The 21,434-nt window shown below is 39.2% G+C and overlaps 1 protein-coding gene and 1 pseudogene across 4 annotated transcripts in view; one reads left to right on the top strand and one right to left on the bottom strand.

Moving 5' to 3' along the window:
* Positions 1-19,047, top strand: part of CDK19 (cyclin dependent kinase 19) — a 130,561-nt gene extending 111,514 nt beyond the window's left edge. For all 4 annotated transcript variants that reach the window (XM_019735007.2, XM_074333445.1, XM_019735006.2 and 1 more), the window contains 7 exons: positions 3,958-4,101; positions 4,268-4,337; positions 8,990-9,062; positions 9,533-9,630; positions 11,009-11,087; positions 11,782-12,048; positions 14,657-19,047. In XM_019735007.2, the coding sequence (XP_019590566.1) occupies positions 3,958-4,101; positions 4,268-4,337; positions 8,990-9,062; positions 9,533-9,630; positions 11,009-11,087; positions 11,782-12,048; positions 14,657-14,788 (863 nt within the window). In that variant the 3' untranslated portion in view covers positions 14,789-19,047. The remainder of the gene's footprint in view (positions 1-3,957; positions 4,102-4,267; positions 4,338-8,989; positions 9,063-9,532; positions 9,631-11,008; positions 11,088-11,781; positions 12,049-14,656) is intronic.
* On the bottom strand, positions 4,977-5,073 carry LOC141571991 (U6atac minor spliceosomal RNA; annotated as a pseudogene).
* Positions 19,048-21,434: the final 2,387 nt, after the last annotated feature.

The following is a 21,434-nucleotide window of genomic DNA, read 5'->3' as shown; positions in this document are numbered from 1 at the left end:
CTTTCCTAAGCAAGAAATAATATGACTAATCTTTCTCTCTCGCCATTAGAGTTGTCAGAATGGCAGTTTCTCCATTCTGCCATAGAAAATAGAGTCTGGGTAGATGAACTGTGCTCCACATCTTCCCATCTCTCCGAGTAAAAACGGCTGAGTAAGAAAATCTGTTCTAAACACGCTCTCTGTAGGATTTAAAGTCTGCTTCAGAACAGAAGTGTCAGAGATGTTGTTACCTGGACACTGTATTGTCCTCAGAGGGTCCAGCTGCAAGCTGAGGGAGTCAGGAAGAGAGAGCCCTTCTCAAACCTAGAGATTTCTTTAAAGGAGGTAAAAAGAGAGGCTAGGTAAGGAGTAAATAGTACAGTTCTGTGAAGAAGGGCTAATTCTATAAGGTACCTGAATTTGCTAAGTATGTTTCTTTAGAGTTTCCTTTTACAGACAGGGAAGAACACCCTTTCTCTGTTAAGCTCATGAAAAACCTGGTGACACCCAAAGACCTATAAAGAAAATTCTTACATTTGGAAAGATTAGACTGATAGTTAACTTATTCATCAGTAAAAAGGGAAATAAAAATGTAAATAAAATTGTCCTCATTCATTGGAAGATCTGATTTCTGCAACACTCACAGACATCCAGAACACATGTATACTTTGTCCAGGGACTGAGGTGCTAGCACAGGGCTGGAGTATTTTATTTTATTTTATTTTATTTTTTTATATTAAATTTATTGAGGTGACAATTGTTAGTAAAATTACATAGATTTCAGGTGTACAATTCTGTATTACATCATCTATAAATCCCATTGTGTGTTCATCACCCAGAGTCAGTTCTCCTTCCATCACCATATATTCGATCCCCCTTACCCTCATCTCCCACCCCCTACCCCCCACCCCCCTTACCCTCTGGCAACCACCAAACCATTGTCTGTGTCTATGAGGGCTGGAGTATTTTAATGCTTCCTAAATACTGCTGAAGAATTTTGTTAAATTAGTGGAAAATCCCGTGATTCTCCTCAGCACTGTGGGGAAAGCCGGGATGTGTTTGACAGAAGAGGAGTGTGACACTGCCCTCTTTAGACCCTTCTGCTAGCAGCTGAGCCCAGTGAGGCTCCATGTCAGAGGCAGCATGGCCACACTGTCAGCAGTCTACAATGGTAGCTGTCTGAAGGGTGAAGAAAGGAGAACTGCAGACTGCAAGTGGAAGGGACGGAGTAGTCCTTAGAATGAGTTCACATTAGAGCCTGACTCTACTTACATTTCAGTGAGTGACTTTTACTGTAGGGCTGTACTTGAGACTTTTAGAATTATGTTTGCCTCTGCTGTTATTAGGTCTCTCTTTCTACTGAGAACAGTAAAATCTCTTAGACAATCTCAGAAGGCATCAGAGGTTAGGAAGAACTGAAAGTGAGCCAGAGAAGGCGGGAGTGTTAGTGGGAAGCAACAGGTGGTGTCTTAGAACAGGACTGAGGGTGAGACCCAGGGCATAAGGTCGAAAGTATGATAGCAGCAGAATCCATGTGTCTTGGACTCTTATCAAGCACTGATACAGTCTGTATCTAGAAGGGAGATTTCCATTAAGAAAAGGCTAATTCAGCCAAAACCTTCTTAAACAAACGAAGTGACTTTCCACCAAGTCTGTCCTATTAGAAATTCTTATACAAAATCCATGGTGAGGCCCATTTTTAACATGTATGTACCATTAGGTGATTCTGTTGTATGTGGTCCACACACTTTGATGGTCCACACTCTTTGATAGTCCACAGTTTGAGAAGCACGATTTTATGAATATTTTATGATTAATTGCCTTCTTGTTGAGATTAAAAATAAATGTGTTATTTTGGAAATAAAGATAATTGGGTATGAATTGGAAACCAACTATATTTCTTGTTTTCTCAGGGTAAGGAGAACTGAAATTGAATTTTAACGAGCTTGTAACTTACTTGCTTAGTAAATGAGATTTACCACTTAACCAAAGACAAAAGCATAAGCACTAATTTCTAATTTTAGTTAAGTTCCAATTATCCGTTTTGGATACAAGTTGGGAAAAAAGTTAAGACACAGAAAAAGAATATAATCTCCAAATTGGTTATCTTTATGTTTGAAGTCTATTCACAGCAGACATACTGGTATGAATGTACACACATTCACTCATTCTCACTCTTCTCCGTAGTCGTATGTCGGAAATGAATGTTATTTCTATTCAAAGCATAGAAATAAGAGAGTTTGATGATTAATGTCAGTAGAAGTTTATGGAATGACATTTAGTGGGGGAGTAGGGTGGCTGTGTGTAGGTATGAGTGTGTATGTGTGTGAGAGAGAGACAGAAAGACAAGAGAACAAGTCATTAGTAGAGGAAAGAGAGCTGAGCGATGGGTATCTATGGTACAGGGACCAGATGACCATTTAAAATTAGAGGCTCATGTGAGGCAGGAAACCATAGAATGTAACACTACCAGCTACACAGGTTCCTTCTCTTAGCAATTCTCAGGGAAATCCAGATCCTGGGTCCTGTCCATTGAGTTGAGGACACACCAGGAATTGGCATGAGCAGCAACATACGTTCATAGTCCCAGCTGAATGCACAGCAGAGGCAGCGAGCAGGAAGAGAGATGGGCTTGTCGGAGTCAGTCCTATCAGGGGCAAGAGTGATGAGCAGTGGGATGTGGGAGAGAGAGAATTAAAAAGGAGACACGGAGCAGTGTTACTACTTTACTCTTCAGTGATGGATGTTCATGATGATGGTGACCCTCCTCTGTCATTAAAAAAGATTAAATTATATTTTATAGCCTCTCAGGATGGCAGGTAGTGGTGTAATAAAAAATAGTTATTGAAGGGATATGTTCCCATTATCCAAAACGCTAACTTATGTGGAAGGGAACCATTCCTGAATGGAGTCAGACATGTGAGATATTACTATATGATTTTTTTCCATTTGGCAATTTGGTTTATAAAATAGCTCACAAACACTAATTCTAGCTAATGGATATAATTAGACTTTTTTTCTTATTTAACTTGTCTACGGAATGTGATTTCCACATTCAGTAGGCTACTCAACACTGTGCTTTTCTATACTATACCACAGTCCATGCATTACTAACTTAAAAAAAAATTTATTAAACAGCATTTATTTAAATGGGTAAGTGTGAATATACATCTCACAAAAATTAATTCACTTGTATATTTGGCAAAGCCTTGTGAATATAATATAGTCTCAGAATCTAAATTAGTTTTTCGATGTATAAAATCCAAATAGAATAATCTATAACTGGTGATTTGAAATAGTTAGTAAAACTTTTAAAGATGCCTAACTTTATCCTGAGGTGTTGGAGGGTTGGGTAAACAGCCAAGTGGATACATTTAGATAACACTTACCTCTACTGATGTCTATTGGTATATTTATCAGCTTCTAGACCTTACAATTTATTGAAAAAATTGAGGTTGGTAGTCTTTTAGAAAAAAGTTGAGTTTTTCCAGATCATTTTATGTGGTCTGTACTCTTGGTCTAGACTCACATCTCAGAAATGGTGCTCTGTCATCATGCATTTGATGGCTTTAAAAGAATGTATTGCTATTCCTGATGATGACATTGTTTTAGTCTATCAGATCTTGAGTATTATGTCCTGTATTTATTTGCTGAATGCTTTAGTAATTGAATTATTAATAGTGGTTAGAAAGGCTTTTGCCTAAATAGAAAGTAAATTCATTGCTTACCAAATTGAGTTTCCCAAGCTCAGCTTCATCAGGAAATATACAAGTAAATGCTTTTTTATTTGGCTTTTAGTGTTTTGTGTGATGATCAGCTGTTCATGTCTCATGTGTATGTTTACTTAATGGACATGTACTTTGCATATTGCTTCACTGAAAAGTATTTTTATACATAGGTTGTGATTATACCCAGGAATTATAACCGAAGAAATATAATAAATATGTACAAAAACTATGTATTTTTCTTTCTTCATAGATATATGGGCAATAGGTTGCATATTCGCTGAATTGTTGACTTCGGAACCTATTTTTCACTGTCGTCAGGAAGATATAAAAACAAGCAATCCCTTTCATCATGATCAACTAGATAGGATATTTAGTGTCATGGGGTTTCCTGCAGGTAATTTATTTTCCTTTTCAAAATATTTGAGTCATATTTCAAAATCATTCCTTTTCAAAAACATGTTTTAAGTGTTTTCATATATATTTTTAAACCAAAATAACCAGGAGATTTTTGATAAAAGTAGCACACTATTAACTATAACAATATTCAATTGTTTTTAAAGATAAAGACTGGGAAGATATTAGAAAGATGCCAGAATACCCCACACTTCAGAAAGACTTTAGAAGAACAACGTAAGTAATTCCTTATTAACTACAAGGAGTAACTTCAGTGGGAACTATTTAAATTAATCCTTTAAAAAACCAGGTATAGATTATTATTTAAAGCAGAAACTTAGATTTCAGTATATTAATTATACCTGTGATTTAAAGAAGTTATTCTAGATGTTGTTCACATATATGCTAGGAGTAGACTGTAGTATTTTAAAACTTCTAAGAATTTAAGGGGCAATAGATAGTTTAAATGTCTCTTCTGTTTTAACATAATAAAGGGCTCAGTTCAAGGCCACAGCTGATTTTATTTTGATTTGAGTAATGACTGGTGACTGAAATGCTGGGCTAGCAACCAAGAAGGATGGCAGAAGGAAGAACACGTGGCTTGGGATCTGAGTAACTGGTGGGGATATGCACATTGGATGGAAATGAGAGGAGAGGAAAGGCGATGGCATGGGAAGAGTTTGTTATAAATATGCATGCCTAGAGGAAAAGTTTGAAGAGGTTCTCTTGGGTAGCTTAATGGAAAAATTTCAGGACAGGATGGCTTACAGGAACAAAACCAGACATCACAAAGAAAAGTAGAGAATGGCACTGGTCATTTTTGGCCCCTCTGTTACACAGTCCATGGGAGGGTCCTTTGCCTCTACCCATCTATTTAAAAAACCACAAGCTATGGTTCGATGCTCGTTGTTAGACTCAAGCGCCTCTTCCATCCTTGTCAAGGGGAGTGCTAATCTTTCCTTTCATACAACACCTATCCATCTCTTAAAGACAGCACTGATATTGCTCAAGGTTTTCTCTTCTTACTCCAGACATTTTCCCAGGCAGTCTCTATAATTCTGATGGCCACAATTTACCAGCAATTAGGCCAGTAACTCCCAATTTATATATCCTACTCAGATCTCTTCCAAGTTTCAGACCCATTTATCTTATTCCCTTTTGGAATCCCTACTTGAATGTTCCCTGATTACTTCAAATTAAATGTCCAAAACTGAACTCATCATTTATCCTCCTAAACCTTTCCTCCTGCTCTGTTTCCTATCTTATACGTCTGATATCTTATGATACTACTCAGTGTATCTGATTCACCGAATTGTTGAAGCCAAAGTCATGAGAGATACCTGATCCTTCTTCTGTCTCCTTCTTCCATTTAAACCCCCTGCCCGCCCCCGGGGTCTGAACAGTTGGTATATCTAGTCAGTTCTTTGTTCAGGGTATCCTTTGAATCTTTGTATTTCTCTCCATTTACCCTGCCACTATTAAAGTGCAGACCACCACTCTCTCACCTAGAATCCTACAGCGGCCTCCTACCTCCCATCTTCATTCCCACTCACTGTTTTTACTGCACTCTTTGTTAATAAGTAAATTGAGTGTCAGTCTTCTAGTTGCTAAGTCACATTGCTCTCAATTTTTTAATACAGCTGACAAGGCCTTGGCTTGTCACCAAATTCATCTCCTAAACCACACTCCATTTTGCGCTCTATACCTAGATGTCGTGAACTTCTTGAAGAACCTCAAACGCCCTGAGCTTTCTTTGTCCTCTGGATTTTTAAACATGCTTTTCCCTCAGTTTAGGATGTATTTTCCTCCCTCGCATTTCATCAGAGTAACTCCTCGTCCTCTTTATCCTTTCTGCTTATCCTTTAGGTCTTGGCTTGGGCATTCCCTTGCCGGATGAGTCCTCCCCTGACCTTCCAGGTCTGAGTTAGACGCTCCCTCTCGACACTGTTATCGCATCCTGTGCTGCTTCCCTCAGCACTGATTCCCCGGCATTACAGTTAGATTTTGAATACTTACCTGCCTTTCCCTCTAGATAGTATGGGTATGTGTATTTTACGCATCATTTTATGCATCCCCAGGGCCTGGTACATAATACATGCTCATTAGTTACTTGTCAAATGGGTATTCAATGAAAGTGGTTCTAGTAATTAAAGATACTCTAATAATATCTTTATAAAAGATGGAGAAAATTAATGAAGGCACTTAACATTTAATTTCATATTTAAAGATCAAAATAATTTTTTTTACAAAAAATGATAGTATTTACAACAACCAGAAATAAAAGGGGGAGAAATTTCAAAAGATAAGTGAAAATCAGTTAGAAAAAGAACAGGAAAAGTTTAGAAATACAAGCCCATACTTCCTAAGCAAACAATTCTACCCACACAAAAGCAGATGACTGATGCATAAGACAAAATGGGATTTTTTAAAAAATTAGCTAAATCTAATATAATACATACACATCATTGAAGTAAAATATAATAAAGAAAAAATTCCAGAAAATATTTCAAACGATATAAAAGGTAAAAGGATAATTTGTTTTCACCATATCAGATAAAAAGAAAAGAACCCCAAAACCTATTCTCAAAGTGAATCGGGAAGGATGACAATAGATGTGTCTATACTCTTTCTAAAGTGTCAGCACTTATTAGCTCATTAGAAGGCAAGGTCAAAATAGAATTGAAAGCAAATCATTAAGTTGACTTTAAAGATTGAATGTTCGAATAAACATGGTCTGATAAAATGCCTCAATGTATATAAGGAGTTTGAATTGCTTTGAAAACCATTCCGCTCCTAAACTATTGCAAATCTGGAAGAGGATAATTCAGAAAATGACAAACAGTTCAGCTTAGCTGTAATACTAGAAAAGATAAGAAGAAACTACCATGGGAATTGAGCAATAGGATTGCTCAGGTTCAAAACTTTTTATATTATGATAGAAACAAATAACCTGGAGTCTGGTGTTAACTCAGTTGATTCGACATAGAAACCAAAAACACATAGACAGACTCCGTTTCTACATAAAGTTTAAAGTTTCTTCCCATTACCAAACTTAGTGGCTACCTTGGCATAAAAATATTCCTGGTATTGGAGGGAAAAAAATTTTTTTTTTACACATGGCAAAGATTTTTTAAATGAAAATACCCAGTGCTGGCAAAGGTATAATAAAACGGGCACTCTTACTTGTATACTACAGGTGAGAATGAAGATTTCTCAAACTTTAATGTCCCTACAGATCACCAGGGGGCCTTGGGATGTGGCCTGAGAATCTGCATTTCTCATGCAGGCTCTCAGGTGCCCATGCTACAGATCTGAGACCCAGGTTTGTATAGCAAGGCTCTAGAGCACATAAAAAGGCTTTGAAATGTACATACTCTTTGCTCTAATAATTCTAAGAATTTATTCTGTGAAAGCAGTCAGGGCAGCCACATGTAGTTAATTGAGCACTTACTATGTATCAGGCATGACGCTAAACCCCTTCCCTACATTTTTTCATATGATCCTCATAACGCTGTAAGGTAGGTATAATTATAATGCTCATTTTTCAGTTGAGGAATCTAAGCCTTTCGTAGGGGTTTACCAACTGCCCAAGATCACACAACTGGTAAATGACTGAGTCATGGTCTGATAGGGCTCTTAGAATGTCACCTACTTTGCAGTGTTGTCTCCCTACAATGTATACCAGATTTACCTCCAAGGACCTGCATTTCATAACTATTGTCAAACAAAGAATATTAGTAACAATAGGAGATACACAACCACTGCAGATAATAAGTTTAAAGAGCATTTGACAAGGAAAAATGTTTATGAAACAATATTAAGTGAAAAAAGTTGGAACAATTTATGCAGTATGATCCCAATTTTATAAAAACAAAACAAAAATCCCTCAGTCTTTGTGTCATTCGTACCTATATGTGTGTATATATAAAAATGCCAAAAGAAAATTATCAATATCTTGACAATGGTTCTTTGTCATTGAATGGCTTGATTATGAGTGATTTTAATTTTCTTCTTTATACTTTTCTATATTTTCTAAATTTTCTACCATGAACATATGTTACCTATTTTTAACCTTTTTAATTTCAAATGTTTCATATATAGGAAAGAAAATACATGATGAAAATATGATATGTAATCTGTTTAGAATAATGAAATGAATACCCATTGACTCACCCCTCAACCAAAGAAATATAACATTGCTAAGATTAGTGAAGTATTCTTTGTACCCTCCCTTCCTGCTCACATCCCTCCCAAAGGGTAGCCACGATTTTGAATTTGTATTTATCATTCCTCACTTTTCATTATGGTTTTACTACATATGTATGTATCTCTAAATAAACTATTGTTCAGTTTGTCTTTGAACTTTCTATATAAACAGTATCATTGTTCTGCAATTTGCTTTTTTTCCTCATTCAACCTCTGTATTCATTTCTACTATTGTTAACATTCCATTCTGTGAATACATAACAATTTAATTACCCATTCTTTAGTAGATAGACATTTGGGTTGTTTACAGTTTTTTCTATTACAAAAATGCTGCCAAGAACATTTTTTTGTCCATGTATCCTGATATGCATGTGCAAAAATCTCTCTTTAGACTAGAGTATGTACCTAGGAAAGAAATTGCTGGGTCATAAGATACTCACATTTTCAACTTTAATGGTTAATGCATAATTTCCAAAGTGATTGTAACAATGTAAACGGTGCAGTGTGTAACAATTCCTGTTTCTTCACACATTTACCAGTGTTTGGTTATGTGTTCCTTTTTAATCAGAAAAGACGGTGGCATAAACACGTACCTTATAGGAAAACCAATCTTGGAGCTTTCCGTTAAAAAACATAAATGGTGTGAGTGTTTGCAGTGATGTGTGATTGTTATGTCCTTACAGGTACGCCAACAGTAGCCTCATAAAGTACATGGAAAAACACAAGGTGAAGCCTGACAGCAAAGTGTTCCTCTTGGTAAGTGCATCTCGCCCAGACTGGGAAGTCAGATCCTTAGCACGGCTCTTAAAGCCTCATCCCATGTTCCCCTGAATTATCCGAGCTATTCCTTCTCTTCAGAATGTCACCTACTCTGCAGTGTTGTCTCCCTACAATGTATTTCCTTCTCTTCAGAAAGAAGAGAAATCGGTGCATGTTTGGGCAAAATTAAATATTTTTCTTTTAAGATGTCACCCTTGACTTCTAGCCTTATATTTTTTTTCCCAATGATTTATCCGCAGAAAAAGAATTAAATTCTAAAAGGGCTTTAATGCTAATGATTTCTGCCAGTTTCATATACTCGTAAATGTGTATAGTGTACCAGTCGTGCAGGGAGCTTTACAAAATGGCATTTGATATTAGTCCTGTTAGACATTAATACAAAAGTCAAAACACTGACTCGTGAACAACCTTTTTATGTGCTATCAATTTCTTACGTGTTGCTCTAGCTTCAGAAACTCCTCACTATGGATCCGACCAAGAGAATTACCTCAGAGCAGGCTCTGCAGGATCCCTATTTTCAGGAGGACCCCTTGCCAACATTAGAGTATGTACCCTACCTTTTCTGTGTCCTTTGCTCCAGGTTGAGGATGTCGGGTGGTGGTTAAAAGCAAGAGAGCGCTTGTTACCAAAGTATTGTACTGTCTTCATTAATACTACCTTGGAGAAAAGCTGCTCAAGAGAAAGGGCCTGTATTTTGAAATAGGCAAAGCTGTAGAGAGTTGTGAATGAAAGCAAGTAGTTTAGGAATGACCATTAATCAGTTTTACAGATAAAAACATAGCTGAGAACAGATGGGACTTTTATAGATCAGTCAGCTAGAACAGTTTAAAACTAACAGTAGGAAACTGAGAGTTTCACATTCAGTGTGCCTGCTGCACTAGCAAACCCCTCTGTGTCCCTTTCCTTCTGATATCCACATGGATAAACTATGCTTGGATTTATTTCAAGTGCAGCTTTTCTTGAGAAAAAAAGTTATTTTCATTGTTGAAGCAAATACAAACTCAATTATTTTTATTGCTGATAAAGTTTGTGTGGAGAAACTTCTATGTCATATATGTCTACTCCACAGCAGTTAACATTTGTTATTGGACATGGACACTAATGTGAAACTTCAGACAACGAATTGTTCTTTTTTCTTTTTCACCTTTTTTATTTTTTTATATTTATGTACTTATTAGTTTCAGGTGCACAAAACAAAGTAATACTTAAACGTTTATCATTTATATTTCTCACACTGTGTCAACCCCCTCCCCCCATCCACTATCCCTCTGACATCGCACACAGCCATTACATTTCCACTGTCTCTATTCCTAATGTTGTACTCCACTTCTTGTAAGTATATACATATATACATACACACACATATATATGTATACACACACACACACACACACACACACACACACACACACACATATATAAACTTGTAGTTGACATTCATTATTGTTCAGCTTCAGCTTCAGGTGTACAGTGCAGTGATCAGGCATCTACATCATCCCTGAGGTGGTCTCCCTAATGAGACAAGTGTCCATCGGATACCCTACAAAATCTTTACAACATTAATGATTACATTCCCCAAATTAACTTTCGTAACCCCGTGGCCATCTTGTGGTTACCGACTGTGCTTTCTAATCCCCTCCCCCTCCCCCTTATCCCCACCGCCCTCCCATCTAGCATCCCTCAGTTTTCCCTCTATGTCTCTGAAACTGTTTCTGATTAGTTCATTCACCTGTTCTCTTCTTTAGATTCCACATCTTTAATGCTTAAATTCAGTTGTATTGGGAGGCATCCAGCAAATACCAGCCACAAATGAAGACTAGGAATAAGTTAAGAAAAAAAAAGTGGAATTTTAAGTTAACAAGGTCAGTGATAGTGTAGATTTTAGGTCATGACATGTATTCTTTCTTTGTAATGATTTTTAGTGTGTTTGCCGGCTGCCAGATTCCATACCCCAAACGAGAATTCCTAAATGAAGATGAACCTGAAGAGAAGGGTGATAAGGTATGAATGACCTGCGTGGTACATTTTCACTTCTAGAGAGTAAGGGAGGCAAAAAGAGAACACGGGGAAGTTAATTTAATAATCCCTATGTATGTAACCGCCTTTTATTTCATTAAGTATGTAGTTATTTTATTGTAGGTGTACTTTGAAATGTGAAATGTAGTAGCTTACAGATAAATGAACTTCCTGATCTGTTTGAGCCCTGATTCTTCATTGTTGCTCTTGTTTTGTTCAGCGTCATTACCATCACTCTGTACAGGCTGCTTTTCAAAGCATCATTCTGTTCTTGATCATACTTGGAGATATAAGGCTGCTTCCCACACTCCTTGACTTTTCCAGAATCACTATTGAAAAGACTATTAGAACTGCTTTAATGAGTGCAGACCCATTTCCTGTGTGCCTTGTGGTCTTCAGTGGGACATCTGTTTCTGATTTGGAGGATTACTGTGCAATCTAAGTGAACTTCAGAGAATGAGTCCCATCAGGGCTCAGTACTTTGACCTTTGGGGGAGGCTGGATGCCCTGCCTGCTCCATTCTCCACTCCGTCCAGTCACTTTGGTGTCCCTCACAGGTCACAGCGCAGGTTGGGTCAGCAGTCACGTGCGCATAGCAAGTAGTGAAAGAGATTTCCTGTTAATATAGTTCCATACCAAGCTTGCTTTTTTTTTTTTTTTTTTTCTTTTCCCTTACAAGAATCAGCAACAGCAACAGAACCAACATCAGCAGGCCACAGCCCCTCCACAGCAGGCAGCAGCCCCTCCACAGGCGCCCCCGCCACAGCAGAACAGCACCCAGACCAACGGGACTGCGGGAGGGGCCGGGGCTGGGGCCGGGGGTGCCGGAGCAGGGCTGCAGCACAGTCAGGACTCCGGCCTTAATCAGGTGCCTCCAAACAAGAAACCACGGCTGGGGCCTTCAGGCGCAAACTCAGGCGGGCCTGTCATGCCGTCAGATTATCAGGTACTCCCCGGAATTGTGTGCTTTTTAATGTTTGTGCATCTTGCGAAATAGATCCTTTATAGAATGAAGTATTTAACTCTGAAGTTAAGACTGTACAAACTGTACAGTTCTGTTTCCAGAGCAAATATGAAAATGAAGATTTTTGTCAATTTCATGTAATTGCAAGGTATTTCTCTTTTGACTTGTTTATCCTGACACCGTGAAGAGGGAAGGTGAGGCAGGCGTCTCCCTCCTCAAAGAAATTTCTCATTTTGCCCATACAGGTGCCTGTCGGCTTTGGGTCAGAAAAGAACATACCTAGATAAGCAATTGAAAAGGGAGAGGAGTGGTAGCTTATTTTGGACAAAAGAAGCTGTGTGCTTGAGAAAGATTTGCTGCCATTGGGTGGAAATAATCAGTAAGTAGCCACATAAACATAGAAGAGAAAGGGATTAAGATTGAATCTTCTCAGAAACAACTATTAAATCTCACTAGAAATAATTTTGAGACTAGACAGTACTTTTCGTTAAAAGTATTTTGATGAAAAGAAAATACGATTGTACAACTAGTTCAGGTAATTAAAGGGGAAATGTCTAAGGGTTGGTATTTGAAGAGAGATTAAAAAAATTTAATGAAAAAAAGAAAATACTTGTGAAAACTGCAGGGAATCTTGCAAAACAACAACAACCGTTTTCAAGGTAGCAACAAGCTAAGAAAAGATCTAAGAAGATGGGAAGAAAAACTTAAAAGTAAAAAGAAAAAAAGGATTAGAACCGTGTGGTCCCTGGGGGACTGGTGGAGGGGGAGCAATTAGGAAAGAAAAGAAAACAAAACCACAGGCAAGGGTGCCATAAACTCACTGGTAGGAACTGGAATCAAGAGAAACATTAACAAGAAAGACATAAATAGCTGCCTAAACAGGCTTTAATTTTGAAAATCTCAACAAACGAATGTGTTTTCATACAACTACTTCTCTGAAAACTTCTCTTGGAAGGCTTCCTACAAGCAGAGGAGCGTAAGATAGCACTGCCATTTGGTTCCAGTTAAACTAATCAAGGTTTCGGTTTGATCCACTAAAAACAGTAGGTCGTGAACCTACTTGAATTTTATTATAAATTCAGTTTTCCCCCTTAACGTTGTAAGCAGTAAGCCTTTACTACTACTGACTCATCTTTGTGTGTCTCTGATTGTAGGATATTAACCTGATTATAGTCAGTTACGAGCAGATCACTTAACTACTGTGTTTATTCCTTTCAAATCCAAGAGTTCTTCAAAATGCTTTTCTTGGTCCATCCTGTGCTATTTACTTAAAAGTGAAGCAGCGTATCTGTGAAATGGATAGCTCTCCGAGCTATTTAGTCGGGAAGATGAGATGAGGTAGGGTGAGGAAGGCCGTTGGCGCCTATCTGCAGCTCTCCCATCCTGTGTGCTCTCCTCAGTGTGCTGTGTCTGCTCTGCCGAAATGAAAGTCGTCATAGCCAGCCTCACAGGACAGGGCTTGTGAGTGGAAAGAACCTTTTTCCATAATAAACTTCAAAATAAAACATAGTTAGAATGTGGAATTTTGAAAGGCTTCTTACACCAACACAACGAGTCAGTTACGTAACGTAGGAAGGCTCGCAGCTGAGTTGTTTCTAACCAAGCCTGTCTCGTCACCCTGCTGTCCTGGGCCGGATGCTGCAAGGGCAGGTTGGCAGGCTTGGCACATGGGGTGGGGATCTCGTTGATGTGTCCTTTCTTACACCCCTAGTGCCACCTCAAAGTCATTTAAGTTTTAACTACAAGGAATAGCTTTATTACTTACAGATATTCTTTCCCACTTTGCTCCCAGGAAGAACCAGCCTTCTAAGCATAGCCAAAGACATTGGTTCCAGCGATGCTTATGTTTAACCAGGAACCATATTCTGTAGATGAATTTTCCTTTTACACATTTTTTCATATTTGCCCTGGGTGCTGTGAAGATGAATGTTTCATGTAAAGTAATAAAGCACACTGAATTGAAATGCATTTGTCTCTGCCTTCTCTTGAGGGCATTCTCATGTATGACAATGTCTTTATTCTAAATATGACCTGAAGTTTGTAAAACCCACTGAGTGCTGCTGTGCCTTGCCCAGCCTTGCCTTGCTTTGTCATCTCTGTGGTGCTGCTCATGTCACTCTAGCCTCTGCCTCCGAAAACTCTTTCCTCTAAAAATGATTTCTTACTCACAGCTTTGTTACTTATGAGAAAATGAATAGATGTTAGAATACCATGGACTATGCCAAATTCATTATTCTTGTTTATAAATTGCGTAAATTATATGTGCAAAGAGTAACTAACCCAAATTAGTATAAAGAATAGTGGGTCAGCATAAGTTTCCCCTCTGCCTTTTTAAATTTTTTTTTATTTTGGCCAATGTAGCTTAGCTCCTAAAGAAGTCCAGCCAAACTCTGTGCCTGCCAGAATATGTGGCTACAGTGATGGCAGGCTATGATTTCAAATAAGCAGAATATGAACAAACTAAGTTAGCTGTCAGCTGCCATGGGTCTGCACCAGGCACCTCGGACGAAAACGGCTCGTTGCTCTGTCCCGTTGTGATCAGCATCTCTTCTCTCACCAGTGACTCCCTTTTCCTGTTTCCTTCTCCTAGCACTCCGGTTCTCGCCTGAATTACCAAAGCAGCGTGCAGGGATCTTCTCAGTCCCAGAGCACACTAGGCTACTCCTCCTCGTCTCAGCAGAGCGCGCAGTACCACCCGTCCCACCAGGCCCACCGGTACTGACCGTACTGAAGGCCGCCACTGCCCAGAGCACAGGCTCCAGCAATGTGATGTCTGCATTGAGAAGAACCAAAAATGCAAACTGTGATGCTGTTTACAACTCGTCCACTTAGGAAAACTAGATCCTGAGCATCTTGCAGGACTGACTGATGTCTCTTCTTTATTGACTTAAAGAAGGTTTTTTGTGAAGTTTCCCCGGCACCCTTTCCCTGCATGTGTTCCATTGTGACTTCTCTGATAAAGCGTCTGATCTAATCCCAGCACTTAACTTCTGTAACCTTGAGCATTTTTTTTGAAGGATTTCCTGGTGCACCTTTCTCACGCTGTAGCAATCACTATGATTTATCTTTTCAAAGCTCTTTTAATAGGATTTTAATGTTTTAGAATCAGGACTTCAGTGGTGTATGGTTTTGTACTTCATGAACGGACCTAGCAACGGAGGGAAAAATGCACCTTTTAAAGCACTACGTTGTTTTCACAGAATATAACTGTTTTGCTTATGGAAGTCTTAAACAGAAACTGTCACTGTCCCAAAGTACTTTACTATGGTGTTGTTATTTATCTAGTTTCAGGGAAGGTCTAACAAAAAGACAAGTGGTGGGACAGAGGGAACCTACGACCAAAAACAGCTGAGATCTTTGCAGTTACTACGCTTTACGCTACGAAGACCTGAAGTATGTGGTCATTTTTGTATAATCATTCATGTGGAACCTAGTTCCCAGAAGCATCTTATTCTGAGTAGTATTCAGTAATTAAGAATTATAAATTTAACTTTCATGTAGTTAAGTCTACCTTAAAAAGGGTTTCAAGAGCTTTGATGAACGACTGTCCTTTGGTGACCCGCACCGGAAAGCTGAAGGGAATATTAACTGCACTAGGATTTCTTTAAGGAGTAATGTTGATCAAAGGATGTATTACTTCCCTTTGAAGGAAAAGCTTTTAGTGTGTATTGTACATAAAGTTGGCTTCTCTAAAGAACTGTTGGTTTCTTCACAGGTGGGTCAGCTTGAGTAACTTTCTTACCTAATCAAGGGTACTCAAATAGAAGCCTGCAAATTAATCTGCTTTTAAAATAGAGATCAGTGTTCTCCATTCATATTTGCATTAGGTATAGAGCGACTATTTTTAAAGCATGTTAAAATTTTAGGTTTTTTTTCATTTTAAACTATATTGTGTATGCATAATTTTGCTGTTGTTAACTGAAACTTAATTCTCTCAAGAATCTTTTCATTGCACTGAATGCTTTCTTTTGCCCCTAGGAGAAAACTAATAATTGTGCCTAAAAAACTATGGGCAGATAGTGTATGACTATACTAGATAAAGTGCATATTTGCATTTCCGTGGTCTATGAATTAGAGGCTGGGTTCTTTCTCAGCCAGTGTAAGGAACCCCTCACTCCCAGAGTCACAAGGAAACATAGACGTAGAGCGCCCATTGTAATGTAAGGGACAAGAAATCTGTGTTCTTCCGAATGCTACTAGCAGCACCAGCCTTGTTTAAATGTTTTCCTGAGCTAGAAGAAATAGCTGATTGTTGTATATGCAAGTTATAGGCGTTTTTCTTTTTTACTATTCTTTGTGAACTTATCTACCTGGTTATGATACTCTGGGTCCATACACAAGTAACATAAGATTTCAGACAGAAGCCAGTATACATTTTGCACTATTGATGTGATACTGTGGCCAGCAAGGACCTTACTGATTTCAGCATAATAATGCTTATTAGTGATAAAGACTATGTAGTGACACTCACCAACACTGAAGGGGAAACAGTTGACATGTTCCATTGGAAAGAATTTCTGATTGTCTCCATGGTAATTTACCCCTTCCATTTTTTAAAATGAAAAATGAATAGCCCTCTGCATAATGTAGCTACATGTATGAAGTTCTATCCTGTGCCCTGAAGCCTCACTGTCCAGAGTCATTGGTTTTCAGATGCTCACTGCACCCTCACCACGTGCCCAGTGCCGTGCTGGATGGAAAGTACAAAGGACAAGATGTACTTCCTGTCACGTTGATCAGGAGCTTCTGATCAATTCCATGGAAGGAAGCTCTCCTGGGGAGATCGGCTTATAAATGAAACCAGCCTAGAATATGAAGGTCCTTTTGTTTACTTCTAATTCCACTTGGATAGAGTTACTATTCCAAATTCTGCTCTAAGTGTTATGGAGAGGTTTCTGTGTCTACCTTCCAGAAAGCCAGCGATGAAGTATCAGAACAGGCATTAATGAGTATTTGAAATGTTCACAGCAGCCTTTGTACAATTGAGTGGCCTTTGGTAGGCAGAACACACTCTATTAAGTGGTTGCAGGAAATCAGAATGAAAAGAGAAGCTCTGTCCTAGCCTGAAGGGGAACTTACATTGATTTAATAAAAGACATACCCCAAATCTGTGCATGAACCAAAATGCCATGCCCCTTAATACTTTATAAGCAACTTTGCTATACAGTTCCTGTGATATGTGCTTACATGATCACAGAACTCCCCTGCGTTCCCTGAACATAGTGAATTTTACTGGCAGAACTGATAGAGAAACTGTAAGGGGATTTCATCAGTTGTTCCCAGTCCAGTGTTCTCCAGGATATAGCTAGCTGTCCCCACCAGACTCATGACTGGGTTTCTGGTCTCTGCTGGTACTGGCTTTCCCTCCCGTGTTCCTGCCTCAGAATTGGTGATGCCCACTGGTGCCCATTACCCTCTGAAATACTTGTGCTTTATAATTTCCTTTTCCCCGTAAAGGGGAACAAAGCCTTTAACACACTTCTGGGCCCTGAAACTGTGGGACCTCAGAGGAGAACTGGGAAGCTTTTTGAGGTTAAAATTTACCTTTGTGGTCCCCAAATGACCACACTCCTGTTTGAAAACGTGTTACTTTCATTCCCTGAACATGCAGGGAAGGTCATCCCTTGGCATATGGGAACACCCAAACCAGCAGAGGTTACTGAAAGGAAGGAAGGAATCAAAGTGAAGGTTTTCTGCTCTCCATACTACAAATCAGTTTCGAGTTAGCTTTCTGGTGAGGTGTGTGTGTGTGTAAAGAAAGGATTCTAGAGTTTCAGGTCAGCTGAGCTCAAGGGTAAGATAGCCTGGCGGCAGGGCCGATACGATGAGGCTGAAACAGTCCTTGTGATGAAGTAGATCACGCAGTAACATACAAACACCAAGGACATGTATATTTTTATATCTGTGTGGTTTTAAAACTTTAGTACTTAGCATTTTGACCTTCTGCACTACTCTTTTGCTCTTGTAAACATAATTTACATCTAAGAATGCAAAGGGTCGACATTTACCTATGTGTTCACTGCCTCATTCCTGGTAAAGCGACTGTTAGTTGTATGCCTCTAAAATGACGCTGTTTCCTCTGCTAAAGGTGAAAGAAAAGAAAAAAAATAGTTGGACAATAAGACTTGCAACTTAATCTGAATAAATTTATGTAGCAGAAACCATGCAATGAAGGAAAAATTCTATGAAAATTGCAAACCCTAAACTCTGTCTATGATGCTATCTTGATAGGGAAGGGACAACGGCAGTGAAATGGCAGTTAGTGTAAAGGAGGCTTCAAGGATTCAAGTATAAGTAATATTTTATATAAAATGTAGTTTAGGTCCCCATAATCTTCAAGAATAGTCACAAATATCATAAAGCAAAGTTCATTGTTTTAGGATTTTTGAAAAATATGTTGTACCTAAGGCCATATTTACTCTTCTATGCTATCACTGCAAAGGAGTGATATGTATGTATTATATGAAAAAAAAAAAACCCTTAATGCACTGTTATCTCCTAAATATTTAGTAAATTAATACTATTTAATTTTTTTAAAGATTTGTCTGTGTAGACACTAAAAGTATTACACAAAACCTGGACGGAAGATGTCCTTTTTAACAACAATTTAAAGTACTTTTTATATATGTTATGTAGTACATCCTTTCTAAACTGCCTAGTTTGTATTTCCCATAATTCCTATTTGTGAAGTGTACCTGTCCTCGTCTCGCTTTTCAGTCATTTCCTGCACGCATCCCTCTTTCCATAATTACAGAGATGACTGTTTGCTTTCCACACTCTGCTGCGAGGTGTGCGCTCAGCGCCGGCGGCACCCCAGCAAGGCCTGCTCTGTGGGGTGCAGGACAGGCCGCTGCTTTGGAGCCGAGTGTTTCCCGCTTTCGCGTTGTCCTGGCATCCTTCTTGAAATGACTGTTAAAACTAAAATAAATTACATTGCATTTATTTTATATTCTTGGTTGTAATAAAATTCAATTGACTTTGTTTCTGTGTGGATTTTTTAAGTGGAAAAAAAACTCTTGTTAGCAATTTTCATGTTAAAATTCGATCTGTGTGCCTAGAAGCCTTGCAGATTACACTTGTCCTGCAGCAATGCGAAGTCCCCTTGTGAGTGGCCGTATGCTATTTTGTTCAGGCTGTTTATGATGTCACATAACCACAGAGGCAGGGCCCGCCAATACCTCCGAAGCAAAATTACAGTTTTTTAAACATCTCTAGGGGAAACATCCTTTTTTTAAAAAAAGAAAATTACAATGATGTTTTAAAAAAACAAACAAATAGGCAGCATTTTGTGGGTAGAGTGGCGCTGGGCGTTTTTCCTTTTATAAGAACGTTCTCTTATACCTGGCTGCCCCTTATAATTTACTTGATGAATCTCTATGGTTATTCCAACAGTCAAAGGCATCATGGAGTGAACGGAAGAATGTGTAAGTGACAAACACAAAACTTCCATTTATATTTAAAATAGACATTGCACATACCCAACTGTTTCACTGCTTGGCACAGATTGATTTTTCAAAGTGTGCTGGCTGTAGGGTGGAGCTTGTCTTGTTCTTTGGCCACAGCTGCCTTTCTAACCAGCCCCCGGGGTAAGACAAAGTGGATGACTGCACAAACCCTTTGCCACTCTGTGGAGAATAAGTTGGAAGTACGGGTCTATCTCCCTCGCCAAGTGTAAGTTCTTTGTGGACAGGGCCTGGGTTTTACTGCTCCTGCACTCCCGGCAGCTGGTAGGCTGCCCAACGCAGCAGATAATTAATACGGCAAGTCATTGGCCTCCCTTGTCCACTGGCATAGAATTCCTGATCATTTAATGCGCCATATTTGTATATGGACAGGGGTGAACAAATGTAATTTTGTTCCATGATTAGTGAGAATGCTAGAGATAGGCATCCACTTTCTTAAAATATTTTCGGCTGCAAAGTTGTAATAAAATCACACCCCAAAGGAACAGTCTAAATTGCATTTGAAAAAAAATTAAGCCATGTTTGCCACACTTGCTAATCTTTAGAAGCCATCTTTCATCTGGCTGCCTAGAGGAAGGCATGTTCTAGCCTTACACAGCAGCTTTTTATCTAGCAGGCAGTAGGAAGCCAGCTTGGAAGCAACACAAACCTAACAGGAAAATTTGTTCATTTGATCTAAATGAAAATATAATACGGGGAAAGATATGAAAATATTGACTTAAAGCAGTAAACTATATTTAGCACATTCCTTTTGCTTTTTTGTACGTTTTTTGCTCAGACTTTTCCAGAAACGGCTGCTAAATTTTTCACACAAAGATGCTATTATGGACTGAATGTGCCCCCCACACACACACCTAAATTCTTATGTTGAAGCCTTTATCTCCAGTTTGGCTGCATTGGAGATGGGGCCTTTATGGACATAATTAAGGTTAAATGAGGTCTCAAGGGTGGGGCCCTGATCCAATAGGATTTGAGTCCTTGTAAGAAGGGAGCAGAGAGCTCTCTTCCCCTCTCCCCTGACCCCTCTCCCTTCTTTCTCCTCACTTCTCTCCCTTCCCTCCCTTCTTCTGTCTTCCTCCCTTCCTCCCCCTCCCCCTGCAACCTCCTCACCATGTGAGGACACAGCAAGAAGGTGACCAGACATCTATAAACCAGGAAGATAGCCTTCACCGGAAACAAGCCTGCCAGACCTTTATCTTGGACTTCCAGCCTCCAGAACTGTGAGAAAATAAATTTCTATTGTTTAAGCCACCCAGTCTGTAGTATTTGGTTATAGCATCCTGAGCAGAGTCATAAATTTTGGTACCAAGAAGTGAAGTGTTGCTGTAACAAGTACCTAAAAATATAGAAGGGGCTTTGGAACGGGGTAAGGGGTAGAGAGGTTAGAAGAGTTTTGATGTGCACGCTAGAAATATAAAATGTTAAAGACAATTTTAGTGAGGGGAGGGCTCAGAAAGAAAAAGAGGTGAAGAGAAAGCTTTCATCTTTTTTTAAGCATTCAAGATTTGGCCATTTTTTATTTAATTTTTTTTTCTTTGGGGGGAGGGAAGGGGAACAGGACTTTATTGGGGAACAGTGTGTACTTCCAGGACTTTTTTCCAAGTCAAGTTGTTGTCCTTTCAATCTTAGTTGTGGAGGGCGCAGCTCAGCTCCAGGTCCAGTTGCCGTTTCTAGTTGCAGGGGGCGCAGCCCACCATCCCTTGTGGGAGTCGAACCGGCAACCTTGTGGTTGAGAGGACGCGCTCCATCCGGGAGCTCAGCGGGAGCTCAGCTCAAGGTGCCATGTTCAATTTTAGTTGCAGGGGGTGCTGCCCACCATCTCTTGCGGGACTCGAGGAATTGAACTGGCAACCTTGTGGTTGAGAGCCCACTGGCCCATGTGGGAATCAAACCAGCAGCCTTCGG

This window comes from Rhinolophus sinicus, linkage group LG05 (genome assembly GCF_036562045.2).
Source record: "Rhinolophus sinicus isolate RSC01 linkage group LG05, ASM3656204v1, whole genome shotgun sequence".
Taxonomy (NCBI): Eukaryota; Metazoa; Chordata; class Mammalia; order Chiroptera; family Rhinolophidae; genus Rhinolophus; species Rhinolophus sinicus.
The sequence above is the reverse complement of the archived record's forward strand: the minus strand, read 5'-3'. Positions and strand labels throughout refer to the sequence as shown.